At 43.9% G+C, this 22,439-nt stretch overlaps 1 protein-coding gene across 2 annotated transcripts in view; it reads right to left on the bottom strand.

The window, feature by feature from the left end:
- PDGFD (platelet derived growth factor D) overlaps positions 1 to 22,439 on the bottom strand; it is a 215,595-nt gene that overhangs the window by 46,461 nt on the left and 146,695 nt on the right. Inside the window, exons 2-3 of one of the 2 annotated variants that reach the window (XM_044919370.1) lie at positions 18,476 to 18,680; positions 15,341 to 15,521 (exon numbers count right to left, since the gene is read on the bottom strand). In XM_044919370.1, coding sequence (XP_044775305.1) covers positions 15,341 to 15,521; positions 18,476 to 18,680 — 386 coding nt within the window. The remainder of the gene's footprint in view (positions 1 to 15,340; positions 15,522 to 18,475; positions 18,681 to 22,439) is intronic. The other variant, XM_044919371.1, reaches the window with a different exon arrangement.

Raw genomic sequence — 22,439 nt, 5'->3', positions numbered from 1 at the left:
GAAATCAGTAAAACAGGACCCCGGCCTTTGTGAAAGTTCAGGGTTAGCTTAATGCGTAAACAAGTGTCGCTCATTGGAACGATACAGTCTTGGAAGACTCACTGGAAGAATACAGAATGGGAGTCTTGTGTAGGCAGGAGGAAGGGTCACTTCCGACGGGGTGGGAGAAGAGGCCCAACGAAGAGGTGGCTCTTGGAAAGGAGTTTTGAAAGGTCCGGAGTAGGCGACAGTCCTGCACACCCACTATGTGCCATCCTCTGCAACGGCACATTCTATCTGTGGTGTTGACAGACAGTCTGGCACTCACCGCGAGCCCTCAATGAGAGGGCTCAGGCTTGGGGAGCTGGAAGTCTCGCTGAGAGCCCCCAAATCTGAGCAGCAGCAGAGTCTGCATTCAAATTCTAGAGCCTTCTCTAAGCAAAAGAAGCCTCATTAACTTGCAGAGGCTGTGAACACACCACAACTATTCTTGGCAATCTCCAATACGCAGTGTAGCTGCAGACCCAGGGACAGATCAGCCAGGCTACAGCTAAGGGACAGAAAAGATCTGTTGTTCTGTTAGCATTTGGATGTTGTCACAGATAATGGGCAGCCACCGAAAGGTTTAAAGCAGAGGAGTGGCATATTTATTTGGATTTGAGACTCAGAAAGGTCTCTTAGGCTGATGTGGGGAAGAAAGAAGGGATTCAGTGACAATCCTACAGGCAGAGAAACAAGGAAGGGAAGAGATTATGGCAGACTTAGGCAGAGTGATAGAAAAAAAAGGAAAAAAAAAGGGGGGGCTCATAGAGAAAGAGATTAAGGAGTTAGGGAGGTAAAAAGGGAGTTGCATTTTTCCAAGTACAAAGAGAAAAGACAATGCCTGTACTCTCATTCAGTGTTTTCTTCTGCTGCCCAGCCCACACCAGGATAGAATGGGGACTCAAAATGGCGGGACACGAGAGTTCTGCGAGAGGTGCTCCCTTCTCCTGAGGTACCACCACCTCCAGCAATGGAGGAAATGCCGTCCAGCCCTGAAGTGACTGCACAGCACGATTCTGCACTTCCTTCATAATCTTTGTTCCATCCTCACTGATGATACTGTTAAGTGTTGTTTTAATTTCTCTTCAAAAGCTGGACCAGGTCCCTGGAATCCTCCAACGTACCAAGCGCACAGCAGGTTCTCCATGATTACTTGTCGGATCAGCCACTTCGAAGCCCTCTTGGCAGTTAGAGTATCTGAGTATACAGAGATGCATCAGATAACATGTTTATTACTTTGCTGCGTCTTGGTATTTTTCATTCAAATATACCACGTCTAGAAATGAAGCTTAGTGGCAGGCCTCCTCCACCTGGAAAACCAGGGCAGGGCTGGGAGGGCCAATTATCACTTACTATGTATTTGAGGATAATGGGATATCTTCTGTATAGAAATTTTTCCTTTCCTTTAAACGTGTGATTGCCAAAGGCCACCAGTCTAAGTAAGATGAGGATGGAGCCATTCAAACCTGAAATGTGTCAAGAAGCAGGTTTATAGAAATTAAAGCAGAGGTTATACGATCATGAGAACAGGGGAAAAGAAGGCCAATACTATATACACAAACAACAAGAAGCTCCCAGCTCTCCACAGCCTACAAGATGGTGGGGGGATGGGACTGCTGCAGGTGCCCTCCCAAAACATTATCATAAAATGTCTCATTCTCATTGCTAACACCTGAGCAAACAAACAGCCACTGTTAAATCTATTTTCTCTGTCCCAACACAAATTTTTTAAATAGCAAAATAGAAGAAATGTTCTCTTAACTGAAGGTCAGAGCAATGGTGTCTTCAAAATGAAATCTGGTTTACTGACAGAAGAAAATGGGCAAGGAACGGGGATGGTGTTTATAAGGTACGGGAGCTGCTTTGTTTTCTTTCTCATGAACGTATCACAACTTGAACACGGTCTTTTAAAGAGGCCCCTTTCCTAAGGCCTCCACACAGAAAATTAACTAACGGAAGATATGAACTAGCACGCTGTTTAATTTGAAGGTAGTGTGGAATTAAGAAAACTAATTAATCAAGAGGTCTCTGTTTATGGGGCTTAAAATATATTGACATTGGTGCGAAGTGTGGAATTCAACGACAGAACACTGTAGCCTATGGAGCTACTTGATGGAATTAAGAAGCACACTCGGTAGTTTGTTACAATATCTCAAAACGACCTGGTGCATTTACATTTTACAAAGTGCTTTCCCATATCTTATCTCATTTCATCCTACTATGTGCTGGGCACATAGTAAGTGTTCAGAGTGTGTTCCAGGAACTTACTGAACATTAATTCATTTAGGAACATTCACTAACACATGCCCCTCCAATAAGTGATGCAGGATAACAGACACAATTTAATGAAGGCTTGTCATTGTCTTTGAATGAAGTGTTCCTAGTCCCGTGATGACATGAAATGTCCACACACAACATAAGTGTTGTAAAACAGCTCTGGTGAACTCAGTGCTATGAAAGTGGTGAAAGGAGCAGCAAACGCGGACTTAGGGATGGCATCGTCAGAGAAGAGTGTGGATTCTGAAGCTTGGCTTCTAGATTAAGCATTCTTATCAAAGGAAATAGTTCTTAATGGGGCAGCACATCAGGATCAGCTGAGGAGCTTTGATAAATAAGCGTTTTGCACACCCTTTCCCTGAGATTCTGATTCAGTAAGTCGGGGAAAGTTCTGAGCACCTATATTTAAAAAAAAAAAATCTTTAGGTGGTTCTAATGCAAACACTTGATTAAGAGTCATTTTCTTCGAACTGGGATGCTTCATGCTGTCTAAATTATGCTCTACGTGTTTAAGTCTAAAATGCCTTAGGTTGATTTTCTTCCTTTTAGCTTTAGGATTTATCACTTTTAAATGCAAGTAACTTGGGATGGGTAAGGCTTTAAGCTGTTATCAGTCAGTGACTCATTTTGATCCCTCGGCGTGGACTGAAGGATTCCCCCCTCTTCCTTGGGTCTGTTACTGCTCCTTCTGTGACTCATATCCTGACCACCTTCTCTTTCCAAAGACATAGTTACTTTCTCTGTTCTCCCCTCCCACAGCCTCTTCTTTTTCATTTCAGTCATTGCTTATCACATCATGTCTGCTTAACCTGACTGTCTTGAGGGCAGGTTTCCCACCTTATTTGCATCCCCAGGACCCAGCCTGAACCCTGACATAGAGATGGAGATCCACAAGAATGCATGTAGAATAAATGAGTGATAGAATTAATCAGAGAAGTAATTTAAGCCTGGCCTACATGAGAGATCTGCTAGTGGTTTTGATCTATGAGGGAAGAACCTTTTGGGCCGAGGTGAGATGAGTGGGAGTCAGGGTTGTAGATGATTTCAAAAGGAAACTGGGGACACAAAAAACAAGATCTTTGTCATTCTGCCTACAAGTGGGCTTTTGAAATAACCATTTTATTTTCATATTGATGATAGCATATATTTTTGTTACACAAGGGAGGCTCTTACAAAAGGCACAGAAGAAAATGGATCGTTTACAGTTGTTTTTTGTAACTAATTAAATAAAAAATTAGGCACTAGCCTGAAATTTGAATTTAGAGCTCTGCCTTTATAACTGTGTTTTTCCTTCAGAAATGATTTTTTGGTTAAGACTTTGCATTTATAAATATTTTGTAACAATTAAAAAAAAAAACTTTCCTATCCAGGTCATCCTCAGGGCTAAATGAAATAAGTTTCTATTACAAATTCATATTTCTTTCTTGTCTGTTCTAGAGATATTTATTGTAGAGATTAAAACACTAGGTGGTTCAAGGTCTTTTTCTCCTTGTAAAAATAGCCAGTTTTAGCATTTCAGCATTTAGCATTTAGCATTCTTCCCCCCGAAATGTTGCCAGAAGATCCCATTGAGTACTTGTGGCCTATCTTTGAGCCAAAGGAATATTTTAGGGGCTATCTGCACACTGTTTTGTAGAATTAGGGGATGTCACAGCAGTGACATCAGGAACTTTTCAAATCCAAATATACTACTAAAATTAGAATTTTTATATTGAAGGTATATTTCAAGATATTTTCATGAACAGTTCAAAAGGGACGAAGATGTGGATCTAAGATAGCCTAATGAAGAAGAGCCATTAAGGGTTTTTGGCTTACTGTCCCAAATCTGACTCAGGGTGTACACAGGTTTCCAGCTAGGCACCGGAATCACACTACATAACTGCTCCTAGGGCTGACCTGTCAGGCCGATGATCTCCCCAGCGTTCGTCTGGTTTAACATGCTGTACACTCACTGTTGCGGTGTCCCCCAAATTCGTATCTTGCAACCTAACCCCCAGTGTGATGGTACTGGGGCCTGTGGGAGGTGATTCAGTCACAAATGTGATTAGTGCCTTATCAAAGAGGCTCCAGAGAGCTCTTACCTCTCCTGCCATGTGAGGTTATAGCAAAAAGACAGCCAACTATGAACCAGGAAGTGGGCCCTCAACAGACACCAAATTTGCCTTGAACTTGGACTTCCTAGCCTCCAAGACTGTGAAAAACAACTTTTAAGTCATCCAGGCTATGGTATTCCATTACAGTGGTGCAAACACAAGACCTCTTAACCTTGGACCACTTAATTTCATTATAACCCTCCGAAGATATTTTTAGTAATAGGTCCATCTGTTGTACACAAACTGTACATCCAACCCAGACACCCTACAGGTAATCCTTGAGCAGCTTTATGATACAGGTGGAGCCTTCCCATTTTGCACATGAAGAAACAGCCGCTTGGGCAGTCTAAATGTGCATCCTAGGTCTCACGGATAATACACAGATGTGAACTTGAGTGTTTCTGATTCATATATCCTCTGTCCTGTACAGAAAGCCTCAAAAAACCAAAGGAATGGCTTTGGAGTGTCTTAAAAACCTGGAAAGCTCTGGAGGCCTTGGGAAAGACCCTGAGAGTGACAGAATATCAGGACCTCAAAGACCACTTTTCCATTGTAAGAAGCCCTGAGTCTTCCAGGCTGCAGATTTTCTTCATGAGAAATAGAGGACCCGAACCATGTCTGCTACGATGTCCCAGTTACACAGTCCGAGGTAAGAACGGCTGAGGTCAGGCTGCTACTGATGCAATTATATGCTCCGTGAGGCTGAAAAGACAGACTTCACAATCAGAATACCGGCTTCCATGCCACAGTCCCCCTGATCTCTGACCCCAACAACGGCCCCCACTCTTCCATCCTCACGTCCAGCCCTCCAATGCCCAGTGAGTCCTGGACCAAAACAGCTAAGGCCCACTGGTATGTTGGTATGACTGCAAATCTCTCAGGTCTTAAGTCTGGAAAAAAACAGGCAATGGGCTGTTAGTACATCTTCTCTTTGTGCATCTCTGGGGATTGTTTCTTATTGTTTTTACTCCAAACTATGAGATGCATCATAGGAGCTCAATGAATACGTGTTGGTTCAGCTCAGTTAAACATCTTGAGACCTACTTAGAACAATACCCTGTGACAGACCTTCTGGAACAAGCCACTCTCTACCCTCAAGGAGAGACAGTGAGATGTGTACAAAGGTTTTTATGAATTAAAAAAAAGACTGGAAAGAAAGATATCAAAATATTCACAGAGGTTATATTTGCACCCAACTACTGGTGGTTTTTTTTTCTTTTTTCTTTATTACTATTCTATATATTTCCCAAAGTATCTGGGATATGTGTTCATTATTTTTTCTTTGAAAAACTGTAATGTTGATAAAGACCAACAAGCTGGGAGGAGGGAGTGGAGGGAAATGAGCTAAGGACAGGTAGTAGTTTTGACATTGACTATGCTTTGACCGGAGAGGGCTTGGATTTTTGAGGACAGATATAGATATAGAAATGAAAATAAAATAGCAGGGATGAGAGGTGGTAAATCCTGAGGTAGTTGGGTCATCAGGGAATAGTGCTGTTTTGTCTGGAATGAAGAATGTAGAGGGAAAAGAGAGAACTGGCTAGAATGTTAGCTTGGGATCAGAACAAGGAAGGCTCTCAGTACTGAAATGAGGTGTTTGGACATAGGTTCATAGGAAATTGGAAGTCATTCACAAGTTTTCAGCTGGAAAGTGATTTGGTCCCAGCTCTCCTTTAGCAGGCAGTTATGTTCTGGACAGACTGAAGGTAAGGGAGACAGGAGGTAGAGAGACTAATCAGGAAGGGATCAGCAGGACCCAGCCAAGAAGCAATGACTACTTATTTATTCATATATCTCTCTCTTTCAGAGGTGGCTCCAGGCCTTTTTAATCTCTTTTTGATTTTTTTTTTTTGCCTGCCTGCCTCCAATTTTCAATTGCAAAATAAGGGAAGAGTCACTTGGAATCTGTAGCTCAATATTTTCACAGGTGACAGAAGCAATGTTGAATGGAGATCGGCCTTAATGGGTCACATTCTCACTGATAAAGGGGACATTAAGGGCAGGTATTTTCAAGACGAGATCAGTCCTGTCTATATGATTAATTTCTAATTCCTTTGTTTAGCTGAGAGAGGAGACTGGCATTGCCCTGAAGTTCTCGGGACCTTCAACTTCCCAAAGTGGCTGATCTCTACGGAGAGGGAGCAGGTCAACCAGCTCTCCTTAGAACCAGAGCTGGGTGGGATTGAGTTCCCAAGGACTGTCACCAAAGATGATTGAAAAACACAAGCATAAATCAGTGTGGGCTTGGACCCTTCACGGAGCACACTGCTCTCTGTTTGCTCTTCTGGAGGGGAAACACTTCTGTCTGTATTCCTGCCTCAGTTCACAGATACGGAGTCATCCACAAACATTTTTGGTCTCCTTCATCACAAATGCCTTCCCTTTATCACTTCTTCTATCCTCCTATGCTTCCTCCACCACATCCCCTTTCCCCATTTCTCTCTTGGGCTGCCTGCATTTGACTCCAACCATCAGGAGGGTCTCAGCTCCCCTCCATTTCCTGGCCCATCTGCTGCGCACTGGTGTGCTTAGAGTCTGCTGTCCTTACCGGCTGTCCTGCCTATTTGTGACTACTGGGACCAGACCTACGATCTTCCGTGCAGGGGGAGGGGCATGTAAATGTACCCCAGTCTCTTCTCTGGACCCCAGACTCCTTGAAAGAAGCCCTGGGTGTGAATCTGCATCGCAGGGGTAGCACACGCCCCTCTGGCTTTGGGTCCCCGACAAGTTCTCTAGTTTTACAAGAGAGTCTTGGGCTTTGGCATTTCTTAGAACACCATGAATAAAGCTGCTGCTTTGGTGATTTTTTTGGCTTCTTGTCTCCCTTTTCTACTGGCTAGAATAAAGGAAGCATAGTAAGTGGTTAGCAATTGTAACCTCCAACGTTTTGAGAGAACTCATCAGGATATTCTGAAATGCCCCCGTTTTTTCACCTTTGTGCCTTTATTTAGGCAATTCCCTTTTCCTGGGGTGATTCCCTGTCTCAGTCCAATGGTGGGGGACAGAATATGTGACCCCAAGATATGTCACTTTGGCATAAAGAGTATTTTGAGCTGAGGGCAACTGAGAAGAAGAGACACAACTTCTGCCCTCCGCTATCTGCCTAGAAGCCCTTTGTAAAGGGCTCCCCACTCCCCTCTCTACCAGGAAGGGCAGAAGTGAATCACCAGAGACAACTCTAGACCCTTACCAGCCTGGAGGCACCAGAGAAACCTATGGAACAAACCTGACTAACTGGCCCTTAGCTTCCATTAGCCTCCCCCCCCATATTTACCATCCCACAGTTTGCTACCCTGCAAACTCAAAGTCCCTTTCCTTTGTCTTGTCACTTCTCTGAAAATGTATTGTTCTTTCTGTCAAGATGGAATATAAACTCCAGTTCCAACTGCCCCTCCTTTCTGTGTGCCCCCCAATGTCCCCCACACACTTCTTCACTGCGAAGCCCAATGGTTTATAATTGTGTGCCTTTCTCCAGCACAGGACTATCATTTTCTTATTATCCACATTAAGTTCTTATTTATTTATTAGTGAACATTAGGTAGAGATATTTTTTACTGAGGTTTGCTTCATAGCTTTTTAAGAAAGAAATAGGGCTCTGTTTTAGGCATATCTTAAATATGCAAGCCTTTTCTAATATAGTTGAATAGCTTTTTCCTTCATTTTTCTCTTTTTTCTCCAGCTACCAAAATATTAGTGCATCGAAGAGCACAGTTATAGAGAGAAAGTTATAGGTCTGTAAAGAGGCACAGTCATTTAGAGTCACTACAACTTTCCGGGTCTCAAGGACGAAAGTTTACTCATAGTGTGGCCACATAATCACACCCTAGATAAACAGGATGCTGGACTGTCTAAGTGTCATTAAACTCCCTCTCAAAGCTGGAGATGTGTTTACTCAGCACACGTGAAGTCATCTGCTCATGTGATGAGCACATGGGGGTCACGAGCAAAACGAATTACAGTGGTAAAGTAGTATTTCAGACACTGTTGGAAATGACGAGTCAACGTGGAAGAAAACATTCCCAGAGTCAGATAACGCCCACCGACAGTATGTGTGGGGCTCGGAGCTGCATCTATGGACCCAAAGGACATCGTGGATGAGAGGTGGGGGGTTCCCTGAGATTTTATGCATGATTTTAGTCAGATTTCCTTTTCCCTGGAGGGTCCACAGCTTTTGTATCTCATGGATAGCATCTATGTGTGAGCTCTGTGACCACAGGCAAACTCATAACCGCTCTGGGTTTACTGTCTCATTTGTCAAGCTACATAGCCTGTGTTCATTGCCTCATTTGTAAAATAAGAAGGTTGGCCTCGGCACTACATCTCGAAGATGTTGCAACTCTGTTCTATATTCTTCTTGAAACCAGTCTTCATGCAGTGCATGGTTCAGTAGCAGACTGATTACTTACAGCATGGCAGGGCCTGAATTAAACACTTCATAGGTTCAATCATCACGGTAACCCAAGTGGGTGGATGCTATTATCCTCCTCCTCCTCATCTGTGCCAAATTATCAGTTTCTAGGAGGGCAGGGACTTTGTCTGTTTTCTTCCCTACTCTCAATCCAGATGTGGCCTAGTGCACGGCACATAGCAGATGCTCAGTGAAAAGCCTGCTGAATAATGCACTGAGGCCAATGTATGACAGCAAAAATGCAGAATTCAGGAGGGCCAGATAGTATCACGGGAGTGCATTCCACCTCACTTTTTCGTCTCCTCCTATTCCCTTAATCTTTTTTTTTTTAATTTACCTGCTCCTCTTCTGCTCCCCACCCCCAACTGCTCCCCAGCTCAACTTCTCCTTTATTCCCTTCACCCACAATTTGTTTCTGGACCTCACCATACCCCTTGAGAGATTATCCTTTGCTCCAAGATTCTACTAAATTTTGCTCCTCAGTCTCTTGTGAATTCTATTAAAGTTTTCATTATGTGCTCAGGTTTTAGGAAAGCAATCTGATTAAAATAATAAATTCACTTCAAAATGCTCAACGTAATTAGTGAAATTTTAGGACGTTTGTAAAATTTCAAATAAGAACATTTATCTACCCGCGCCTACAAGATGGTGCAACAATGAGACTCTGTCCGTAAGACTGTGCGCTTCAACCCACATCCACTGAAGCAACTACTAGGCTTCCCAACCCGGCAGCCCACTGCAAGGACACTTGCCTAGGGCTTTCAGAGCATGCATCTGTCCCTCCCGCTCAGCTCCCCTCCTGTTTGTTTAAGATTTATTTATTTGAGAGAGAGCGAGCTCCCTTGCACATGTTGGGGGGAGGGACGGAGGGAGAAGGAGAGAATCTCAAGCAGATTCCCCACTGAGCACAGAGCCCAATGATCCCACGACCCTCAAATCATGAGCCGAGCCGAAATCAAGAGTCTGATGCTTAACCAACTGAGCCACCCAGGCGTCCCCGCTCCCCTCCTGTTTGGCCCTGACTGTGCCCCTGGTCTTCTCTCTGACCCACACTTTGTTTGAAGCCTTGTTGAGACTTTCTTCATATCTGCACTTAGCTGACTGCCTAAGTGCTGGAACCCTTGAGAGGCAAAGTAGGATGGGCTGAGATGAAGACACGGAATCTCCTTTCTCATCTTGGCTGAGACGAGTTAGGTGCTGTCCTCCCTCCCAGCAGCCTGAATCCCAAGGCACCAAGAGAATTATTACTGTCAAGGGAAAGGTCTCCTCTTTCCTGTTTCAGGGTCTTAGGATTTGCTGTTCCTTTTGCTCATGGCTTCTCATGGGTGTTTCCTGCCCATCTTCCAGGTCTCAGTGCAAACTTCACATCCACGGATCTTCCTTGACACTCCAGCTGGACTGGGCTCCTGTCCCCATCACTGCCCATCACAGTACTCACTCACCTTCTTTCCTGCTTTTACTGAACTTCAAATAGTTTGTAAATATGTACTCACTTCCCTATTTACTTATGTGTTTATTGTCTGTACCTTCCACTATCATGCAAGATCCCAAGGGCAGAGACTCTACCTGTGTTTTTCACTGCTGTGTCTCCAGGGAGCTGCACTGAGCCAGGCCCAGCTCTCCGTAGGCACTTAATGAACAACATCAGAGTCTATATAGCTCCCAAGCCTCCAGGAGGGTATATTTATAAGGAAAAAACTGATGGAGACAGCTACTGTGTGATCACCACCCTGACCTTGACCGTCCTTGGCTCTATATACACAGTCTGACTGTGTGGCCAGAGTTCCAATACATGTTCAGAATATCCAACAATTTTTTATCTGACTGTGCAAATTAAGACTTTCCACACATTTTACAAAGAAAGTGAATGGGGTTCTTCACTCTCCAGCTTTGTCTGAGAATTCAGCTTCGGGGAATAAGGATGAATTGCCCACACCATTAGTTTGTTTTTGCTCAACCAACTGGTAAGTTTTAGTTGAAAAAAATTAGAATCTGCAAAAGTTGTTGGAATTGAGAATCCTATCTTATTCAACTCCTTCGTTTTATTCCTCCTTTTTCTTCTCTTCCTCCTCTTCTTCTTTCCCTTCTCCCTTTCCTTCTTCTAAAACCATGATTCATCCAGAGTTTCAATATCAATGGAAATCGTAACTTCACCACTTAAAATTAATTCAAACTACAGAGATACATAGTTACGCAACTGGTCTGATAAAATTGCTTTTTAATTGTTTATAAGAGGTACTAGCAAATTTCAAGTTATGAAATAACCTACAATTTGTTAATAAAAAACAAAGTTTTTGAATAGCTTTAGAATGACTTAATGTTTTTGTTTTTGAATTTTAAAAAATGTACCTTACATTAAACACATGTGCACACACACAAACAAAAGTTCTCATGTTTGTTACAATGTACTATAAGATGTTTCTACCTTGGTTGGGAGGAAGGGATTATGGTTAGATGTGTATATATATATGTGCATACCCCTCACTGACACCAGGGCTGTTTGTATAGGACTGAGGAGTTCACTTGTCACCTGATATGTTAATAATAATACCAATGATAATAAGAATAGTAGATATTTAAGTAATTAATAAGTTCTAGGCAGTTTACAAAAGTTCTCTAATCTAATGCCTGCAACTACTTAATGTCTGGCAGTATTACCATTATTTTATGGATGAAGAAACTGCAGTGAGCCCTAGACCTGAAATTCATACCCATGGTTGTTGACTTCTCTGAAAAGCATCCACTGGGAGCCTTGTATTTGGATACATTTCCAATAACCTACTTAATGGTCTTCAAAAACAGATTCCTGACAACCCATCCATTCATTCCCCAACAAACTGGATTTGAGGTGGGAGAGCCTCATTTATTTAGACAATCACATCTTGCTAACAAGTATTTGAAAATAATTGTGCCCTCTGAAGTTTACCTATTCTCAGTAGAGTAAAAATTAAGGAAAGAACACTGAGGAGGACTGCAAAAAATGAAATTAGGCAGTTCTATTGAATCATATTTTATCAGGATAGAGTCAACTCATCAAATACACTAGCTAGCCATGTAGAAGGTATGTGTAGAATACCCACAGGAATACAGTTGTCCTACCCTTGAATAGTTCATTACCATTGTTGAAAATAAGACAATAGGCTTAAAATGGAGTCGCTTATGCTAAGCTCCATGTTACCAAACTGAGACTTAATTATAGTGTTGGCTTTCCCAGAAACGGAATCTTAAACCAGTGAGTCAGGAATCTCCTAATCAACACTAGTTATACAATCTGCCTGATAGACCCCTGCTATCTTCCAAGGAAAAGTAACCTTGCAGTAATGAACTCAGTTTTTTGCCTAGTATAACTTCCTTATTCCTGCTGCCTTCTGCCATAAAAGTCTTTCTGTTTGCACACCTCCTCCGAGCCCCTTCCTGTCTGCTAGATTGGACGCTACGTGATGAGTGAATCATTGAATAAAGCCAACAAAATCTGTAAAATTTACTCAGTTGAACTTTTTTTGATACCATTAATCTGAAGAGACAGATATGTACACAATTAGTGATGGTAAATGTAGGATCATTAACGCCATTATTTATTGACCACTAAGTACGTGTTACCCTCTAAAAACCACACACCAACTCCAATTATTATCCTCCTTTTATAGATGTAAAAGCAAAGGGTAAGAAACTTGTTTAATATCAGACCATTAGTAAGTAGGGAAACCTTATTCAACCCAAAGGGAGCTTTACAGCAAAACTGGTCCCATGAGGCCACACAGCCTTCTCTGAAAGAGACTGTGACAGGTGCTGTAGAAAAAGGTGGAAGGTCAAATTCCAAGCTTATCAAACACAATTGTAATACATGAACCATTCCTAACGAAAAATAAGTGATCCTGATGTTAACCATTAGTCTCCCACACTCTGCTGGAATGACAAACTGACTAAAGATGAACACTGGACTTGGTATTCCAAACATATGAGCCGAGACCACGTAGATTTGATTCCAGCGCACAGGGCTCTTGTGGTCCTGGGCACCTGTTACTTACAGCCCCAGAGAATGTCCCTGTACACCCGGAGGGTCACTGAGGTATGAGGAAGAAAGATGTTCCATGGGAAGCAGAGATGTGAAAAGGAAGAGAAGAGAAGGGAGGTGGTCATGATCTATCGAGATGGCTATGTGCCATCTTCCCAGCGAACTCTGACTCCTCAGGAACTACTCTCAGGCTCAAACGTCCCTGGAACCTACCATGCCTGAAGGTAGGGTTTGCAAAATCCTTAGAAGAAGTTTTCTGGGTCAGCGTAACATTGTAAAAATAATAATTTAGATAACACTTAAAGAGGGTTTGCCATTTTTAATCCCCCTGTCTCCATATTAGCTTATAGTCGGCCAACTTTAGGCTTTAAGCCCAGTCTCTGTAGAGTCTGTTATAAACACTGCTTTGAAGTCTCTGCAAGTACAACTTAAACACAAATAAAATGATCTTCCCAATACACTGCTTCAGCCATAGTGATCTTCTATCCCTGTTGAGCAAGAATCAAATGGAAGTTTTATCAAAAGCCACAGAGATCTACAGTCTATACACACCTGAAGGGTACGCTCATTCTACCTCTGGGGATTCAGCCACCAAAGCATTTTGGCTCTAGGTGGTCACATTTAGTGCCAGAAGCTTTTAGGAGCAGAAAAGGAGCCCGGAGCTATTCTCAGTGAATGCAGACCAAGAGGTCAGCAGGGAAATACGCAAAGAAGTGATCATTGTCGTCATTCCTAAAACCCACAACTGAGTGTCCTGGTGGAGGTGAATGAGTAAGAGCAGGGAAGGACGCCAGTTTCCATGCTGACTACAGAGGCTGTTCAATAGGCCACTTACCACTGGCTAGTAAATGAGTGAGGAGCCTACACCATAACCCCAAACACCTCCAACAGGAGAATTCATTCTTCCCTAAATCCATACCTGTACTGTCTTTTCTACCAAAAAAACAAAAAAGGAATTATTTGGTCTTAGGGACACTGTATTAGAGTTAGGGTATTTCTAACTGACTTACGGACCATTCGATGTAGTCGTAACCAAAGTTCTACAAAAAGTATATCCATTAGCAGGAATAGTGCTTGGTATTTTAAGGGAAAAAAGGTCCTTCACTAAGCCTATCCATCATCATTCCAACATGCCAAGCCTGCTTTGTCCATGAACAGCAGAGAAGAGATGCACCGCTGGACACATAAAAGAAAGAAATGTAGAAATCAAAGGGTCATACTTCAATTCTAATGCTGAGCAGCACTGTGTGTTTGCAATAATGTAAATCTTGCTTGATGGATTATTTTCAAATTAAAACTGGAATCAGTGTCACCTCATGCTATTTTTTCATTTATTCTGATGTAGAATTCACTTAGTATTTAATAACTCACTATAATGTAAAAAACAAAACAAAACAAAAAACAACCACCCACATCAGCTATAAAAAGCAAGGTTTTTTTCCATTCAAAATTTAACATAAGAGGGGAGCAAAAACACAGATCGACTCCATTCATAGCGCTGTGTTCTATTTTGATATCCATACTTTGAAAAGGGCCAGAGTCAAGTTGAATGGGAATAAAATGTGTTCGTGGGAAAACAAAAGGCATCATGCTATGAACATGAAGGACTCATGGATATCTAAGACAGCAAATAGGTAAAATTACCCCAGTGTCTCCCGGAGCTTAACTCATTATTCATTGTTCTCACTCCCTATGGCTTTGAGACTGATTGTCATCCCCACCAGATCATAAACTCCAGGGGTTCAAGGACCCTGTCTGTCCTGCCCACCTTTGTAGCCACGACACCTATCGGAGCGTTTGACAACGAGCAGGAACTTTCTAGTGTCTTATTAATGACCGCGTGAGTAAAGCAGACACCTGACAGCGTGTGACCGGAATTAACGACGATGTAGATTTTGACTCAATAAGAGGCTGAGCAATTTCCCCCAGTCAGAACCACTTAGAGTTGGGGATGGCGGCTGGTGTGTTGTAGGAGAGGTGGGATCACACATGAGCACGAGTGCAGCAAATAGAATGCAACTCTGGGGTCCGGACTGAGGCTTTACGATCTTCAAGAGGCTTGCTACCTCTGAGGAGGCTCTATGATCATAACATAGACCCTTCCCCAGTCTGGATCAGAATTTAAACTAAAATCATTCAGACTCTTCTCTGGGGTTGGAATTACATAGACAACTTTTTGAACCAAAGATGGTCAACTCTCAACTACCTTTTTTTTTTTTTGGCTGTACATTTATCCTATTTTAGCTGAATCAAAGGTAATACTGCTTTACTATCAACTATTTTACTTTTTCTAATTACCATGCTTCCTTTCAAAAGGTGTGGACCCAAGGGTTGACTTAGTCGATCCACAATGGTGTTCCTTACGGAAGAAAGCTTTACCGTGTTGGCTGTAGGGTAGGAACACAGCATACCACCGAGAATTAATAAAGTTCACCCTCACACCACTGCATTTAATCACAGAAAATATCTCCATACTTCATGAAACCAGTGTCTGCTTTTAATCACAGGGTGGTTTAGGCTACTTACCACAAAAGAATAATAAATCTTGAATCCAGGTTTAGCCACAAAGTAGTCATCAGACTTGAATGTTATTTTAATTTGGTTTGTTCTTGATGTTATCCTTGGAGGAACCTCCTTGTGTCCACACCACCGTCCTCTAATTATGGTACTGGTTTCAGATACATCTTCAACTTCCACAAAATCATACCTAGTTTCAATTTGACATAAATAAATGTATTTTGATTACAGGAGACTTTGAAATTCATACTTCTACTCAGAAATTAAAACTAACATATGTGACTTCTCATGACCTACTAACTAAAATGAGAATTAAAGCCCATTGAAATTTTGAAAGGAAACCTAGTTTTTTGGATTAAGTTTTTCAAATTCAAACTTCAATAATCTGAACGAACCTCGTGCACGTTTAGCCATGAGTATTCCCAAATCATCAGTAATCAAAATGGGCCACCTTCTGAGCATATGGCTCGTAAGGGTCTCCTAGGAGAACTAGTAACTATAATCTATTGTCATCTATGGTCCTATTTTTGGAGATATAGCTCTAATTATATGTCCAAATATTTACTATATAAAGTTTTTCAAACAAATTCCCACTTTGAATTAACTCACCACATGCAGTGCTTCCTTAAGAAAGGACCTGTATCTACATAGCATATAGAATCAGCATCACATTACATCATCCCATTATAGAAAATACATGGTAAAATAAAATAAATCAATATTTTCTCTTTTTGGAAACTGTCTTTTGGAAGGATCATACCATAAAATAGGACAGTTTTCGTAGTAAAAAGCATTATGACTTTGGGGAGGGATGTGCCCTAACCATTACTGGAAATATCTGGGACGCTTAAACCAGTGTGTGGATATGCTGAAGACCACAGTTTCAGTTCTGACTTCGGGCAGAGAAACACGGAATGCCAAGGTTAAGGACAGGGGACAGTCCCTCTCTGAATGTTCCATATAACCTTTCCATCACGCAGTAGAACATCTTCAGTGACAGTGTACCTCTTCTAGGGATCATCTCCCTTATTTTCAGACACCCCAAATCTTGGGACAGTCTACTTGGTGAGCTGAACTACCTGACCTTCAGTTCTGGGCATCAGTCTCTACCTCTCCCCAAATGACACGGGATGCTAAGGTCACAATGCAGAGGATGAACACTTAGAGTGAGGAGCAGCTGCAAGCTCAACACACCGTGGATTTTCTGTCGCGACTGCCAAAAGGAATCAGCGTGAGAAACATCACAGGTGAATGTGAAGGAAACCCACCACAGAGCTCTTACCGAATCGGGCAGGGTAATCTCAGGAGTGGGTGAACTTATCACCCACTTACCCAACTTATCACCCACCCAACTTATCCAATATCCGTATCATGACTACGTTTCGCTGAAGTGACTTACGAGTCCCTTAATTCCTTTGCCTCAGTTTCCTTATGAGCAAAATAAGAGGTTTATACTAACTTACTAGCTGGATATCTCCTGGGTGTTGTGTAAATTAATTACTTAATGTTTTTATGGTGCTTGGAAGGTGAAAAGCACTCACAAAGAATCATTATTCAAGCAATAAAAGATTACAGTGTAAACATCAAGGAGGCTTTGGAACAGATGGTAGGAAATCAATTGCATTTCATTTTATACACAGTATGTGTAAATCATAGTTACTGCACAAAGCATGAGTATACTTGAAACTTTGTTAATAACACCATAGGTCACTTTCACTTTTTTTTTTTTTTTTGAAAACACAACATCAGTGTAATTTTTACTCTGGATGAAGTCAAGAGAGCATCACTTTAATTCTTCGGGAGGGTCTGAGGCTCTGATGTGTCTCCTTCCCACCTTCCTCTCCCCTTTCCCACATCATACTTCTCTTCCTGCCTCCGTAAATTTGAAGAAGCAACTGGATTTTGATGAAGGGCCTTGAAAGGAAACCACTCTAGCGTCTTCTATTTTCAAGGCCTGGGTGCTGAAAGAGCTACTTCCCTACCAGGAACAAAATCCCAGCTCAGCAGCAGAGACCTGCCTTCCCGTCTGGGTCATGTCACCTCCTACAGTCTCAAAAAAAAAAAAAGTCTCCCACCATCTTTTTTTCCAGCACAGAAAATGAGTTCTCCCTTTCAAGGTTGAAAAGACACGAGATCTGCTGGAGTTTGTTCTCTTTGTAAATATTAACGGGCTCTTCTGCCTGTATTTGTCTCTGATTTCTGGCATACATTACCCTCTGTGGTCCTAGAAAGTAATCGTCACTGCTGTTATTCTTGAAAACAACAGCCACATAAGAAAAGCTGTCAGCATAATAAACATGCAACAAAGGACAGCCAGATTTGAGGCACCCTCTTTTTCCGAGCCAAAGGGAAATAATGCTGCCAAAAGGATTTCGCCGTTGGGCAGGGTGTCAGCAACGGAGAAGGAGTGCATGCGGTGAGGTGCAGGAAGGAATCAAAACCCTCGCCAGCCTCGCGCGTGCTAATTAGGTGAATATGATGCTGGGCGCAGACCATTCAAGGAACAACCAGGACTTTCTCTGATAAATACGCTTGGAAGGGAGAAGATTCTCAGGCACGGTTTTCGTCGACCTCTGACCCAGGACGGACAGGAAACAGACCGTGCGGGGCTCCCAGAGACTGGGGCTGACAGATGAGAGGCCTGAGGTTTCAGGGTACGGCCGGGACCCGGGCCTCGCCATCACCCCCTCCCAGCGCGCGGGGGGTGATCAGGACTATGCACCAGGGACGGCTGCCTGGCTGAGTTCCCGGAGCTGGGCAGAGGGGAGCCGGGCGCAGGCTTGCACCAGAGCCACCGACGTGTCTACAGGTGACGTGGGACCCTGGATGTATCTACCTGCTCACAAAGGCTGCTCGGGGCCTGGCCGGAGCGGGGCCTCCGGGGGCCCCCTTCTCTGGCAGTTGTGGGCCTGCATTTCCGGGAGAGGCACCAGGTAAGCAGGCCCTCTGCAGAGGCCGTCGGCACTCCAGTGTGTTCCATCCGCCAGGACAGACAGACGCGAACGCTTTCTGGGAAAAGGAGGGGGATGACACACCTCGGGTAGGTCCTCGGGGCCTCCCCCAAGGTAAGTCTGGTGTGATGCCTTAAACCCATCTCTTCTTCACCTTGGAAGTGTGCCCCTGAAAGGGATTCTCCCCACTTACCTACAGATATCATTTTCGGCTTCCTCCAAGCCAAACTGGTGGTCGAAGGTGAGCTGTATCCTGGTTTTCTCCCGGGACTGGAGCCGCCATGTCAGGAGCAGGTTCCTGGGGTAGCTGTTGGGGAAGCGAGGACTCTGCACGTGGCCGTGTCCTGTCACCTGGATGGTCTCGTCTCTCCGGTACAAGTCTGTGAGGTGATTGCTCTCTGTTAGTAGTCACAACTGGTAGAAATTAGTATGTTGCTCCAATTACAAGAAAGCAAACAAAGAACAGTTTAAAAACATCACATGTTAAAGCACGTCTCCTGATTTTTGTCTAACAGCAGAAGGCCAAACAGCAGCCTTCCGGTTAAACAAGTAACATCCACATTCCTTCTGTGACCCCCCCCCCACCTCCCCGGCTGCTGCAGACCCACACTACCTGCAAAATATTTTGTACTTGGAGAGCTCCTTTAACATAATTTGTGACAAGGAAAATGAACAGTTAGCTCAGAACTCGGGTTCATTCAGATCAATATGAAAATAAGTAAATAATTTCAAATAGTTCCTCCTTCCATGTAATATAAAAAAAAAATTTTTTTTTTCTTTTTCTCTTTACCCTGACAGCGTGACGGCATGGCTTCAGTGATGAGCACAGGTCGGACTCAATAAATACCGTTGCAAGAATGGACAAGTGAACGAAACACATAAAAGAATCTCACGGTGCTTAGTGACCACTTATTTGTAATTCAAACAACATTTCCCAGTGGTTTCTCCATCATAAAAATCATTATTTCTTTGCCTTCGTTTTTTTTTTTTTTTTTTTTTTTTTTTTTTTTTTTTTTTTTTTTTTTTAAAGATTTTATTTATTTATTTGAGAGAGAGAATGAGAGACAGAGAGCACGAGAGGGAAGAGGGCAGAGGGAGAAGCAGACCCCCTGCTGAGCAGGGAGCCCGATGCGGGACTCGATCCTGGGACTCCAGGATCGTGACCCGAGCCGAAGGCAGTCGCTTAACCAACTGAGCCACCCAGGCGCCCTTTGCCTTCGTTTTTGGTGACTTAAAGGCCCGATTCTTTTTGTTGTTGTTTATTTATTAGAGAGAGAGCATGAGAAGGGGGAGAGGTAGAGGGAGGAGGAGAAACTGACTCCAAGCTGAGCAGAGAGCCGGACGTGGGGCTTGATCCCAGGACTCTGGGATCACGACCAGAGCCGAAGGCAGACGACTGGGCCACCCAGGCACCCTTAAAGGCCTCATTCTTATTCTATTTTCTGTGTGTTGTATCATAAAGAACTTGTCTGGTCTTTGTCCTGGGTTCCTGGCAGGGAAGGCTATCCCCTTAGAATTTCCCAGGTTACTGAAGGGTCTTTGTTATTCATGATGGGCCCTGGGGACCACACCTGAGTTTACACTAATGAGGTGATTAGCCAACCAACGTGGGTTTGTGGGCCCCTAAACAGTTTCAGGACAGTGGCTGGCGATAGAGTAAGACCAACCCCGTGGTCAGAGGGTTAGAGCTTGGAGCCCTGACATCAGCCTGACCTCCCAATCTCCCTGGAGGAAAGGGTCACTGGGGACTGGGTCCAGTCGTACTGTCAGTGACCTATCAGCCACACCTGCAGAATGAAAGCCCGACAGAAACCCTGGTCCCAGGGGCTTGGGTCAACTTTCTGGCCGCGGTGTAAACACGGATGTGCTAGGAGGTGACACGTCCTGAGGACGTGAAAGCTTCATGCTTGGGACCCTCCCGGACCTCATCCCAGGTGTCTCTTCATCTGGCTGGCCCTGATTTGTACTCTGCACAAACTTAACAGTAAAACTGTAATTGTAACGATAGCGCTTTCTTGAGTTCTGTTAAGTCGGCCTTGCAAATTATCAAACCCGATGGGTTTGTGGGAAACCCCGAATCTACAGCCAGTTGGTAAGAAGTATGGGTTGACTGGTACCCCTCCCAATCTGCAGCTGGTGTCTGAAGTGTAGTCTCGAAGGCGCTGTGCCCTTCCCCTGTGAACTCTGACCTCACTCTGGGTAGGTCTGTTGTTTTATCTTTTCCAATATCCAGAGCTCTTCGCATTTTAGATTTTGGCTGTTCAGACCCTGCCATTAGTGGGCCTCCTGCCACAGCCTATTTGCATTCTCCCGCAGAGAGTTTATTTTGATGCCCTCTAATTCAGCGAGCCTGGTCAGGGAGGCTTAAATTGCTGGTGGAAACCACCGGAAGGTGGGGTTGCCCAGGGTGGCTGGCAAAGTGCCCCAAATAACAGAGGAAGGAAGAGGGAAGAAAGTGACATGCAAAAGCTTCTCTCCCTTTCACAAATGTTCTTGTGCGGACAGGAATTACTATATATATATATATATATATAGTTTTTGCTTGTTCAGTGTTCAACGTGTTGCGCTTGCCCAGTTCGATTCTGCGTGGGAGAGAGTGCTGGAGGATCACAGGGGGCTGACAGGAGCTCTTCTCTGGAAACCAGGACATGAGTGACAGCTCTGGGTCTGTGGCCACCTCCATCGAGCTCAGCCACGCACGGCCTCCCGGGTGCCAACAGACAACGTCTCCCAGCTGACCCTTCCTTCCTCTCTTCCCCGGACCTTATGCTGAAAGTGGAGCCGTGAGAATTACCCGTCTGCTCATTTGGTCATAGGGGGCTTATAGGAAACGAGTGAGGGCTGTTTGCTAGGAAGAGAGATGTGAACGATCAGCCAATCAATAATCATTTATTAAGTGCAGACTGTAAACATAATGTTTTGCAGTGTTTTCAAAGGTAGAAGTTTTACCTTTACAATTGGTGCCATATTTCTGAGTACTATTATTTGCTTAATATTTCTCTAAATTAAATTTTTTTTAGAGAGACAGAGCATGCGTGCACGCGCAAGTGAGTGGGAGGGAGGGACAGAAGGAGAGGGAGAGACAGAATCCCAAGCAGACTCCCTGATGAGTGGAGCCCAAGGTGGGGCGCGATCTCAGGACCCCGAGATCAAGAAATCAAGAGCTGAAATCAGGAGTCAGATGCTTAACTGACTGAGCCACCCAAGAGCCCCTCTAAATTAGTATTTTTAATCAAAAGCAAATGTATTATAAAATAAAACTTTGTATCAATGTAAATAGCAACTAGATAACCACTTGCCATGAATAGAAGGTACCCGTAAATCTAAATATATAACATTATATAACATTTAAAAATATGCATCTGAGGTGTTCACATCGCTCATTTATCAAATAAGGAGTCTGAGCGGCTTGTTTTCCATCTGGTCTCCTTTGGCGGTACTATTCAGCAGCTGTGTGTTTCTGAGATTCCAGATGCTATGTTACGTTTGGCTCTAATTTCAGAATGCTTCAAGAACAGTCCCTGCGTCTGTGGACCTGAGGAACACAGCCACTGCACACCTCGCACGCGTTCATAAGCCACGCACGAGGAACGGGAAGCGCTGGGTGTAAGGCCCTGGCTGCTTGAGGCTACGGTGAATACAAGGCAGGTGCACGGGATTCTGTGAAGACATCTGCAAAACGCCGGATCGGAGCAGAGCCCAAGTGGGACATCGGGCAGGTGGGGAGACCTGCAGCTTTTTTTTTTTAATTTTATTTATTTGGGAGAGAGAGAATGAGAGAGCACGTGAGAGGGGGGAGGGCCAGAGGGAGAAGCAGACCCCCCGCCGAGCAGGGAGCCCGACGCGGGGCTCGATCCCGGGACTCCGGGATCACGACCCGAGCCGAAGGCAGTCGCCCAACCGACTGAGCCACCCAGGCGCCCAATGAAACTTTATTTATTTTTTTAATGAAGATTTTATTATTTGACAGAGAGAGAATGAGAGAGAGAGGGAGCACATGAGAGGGGGGAGGGGCAGAGGGAGAAGCAGACTCCCCGCCGAGCAGGGAGCCCGATGCGGGACTCGATCCCGGGACTCCAGGATCGTGACCTGAGCCGAAGGCAGTCGCTTAACCAACTGAGCCACCCAGGCGCCCCATGATTTTATTTATTTAAGAG

Source organism: Neomonachus schauinslandi, chromosome 11 (assembly GCF_002201575.2).
Source record: "Neomonachus schauinslandi chromosome 11, ASM220157v2, whole genome shotgun sequence".
NCBI classification, from domain to species: Eukaryota; Metazoa; Chordata; class Mammalia; order Carnivora; family Phocidae; genus Neomonachus; species Neomonachus schauinslandi.
Note: the sequence above shows the minus strand (reverse complement) of the source record. Positions and strands in the feature narration are given on the sequence as shown.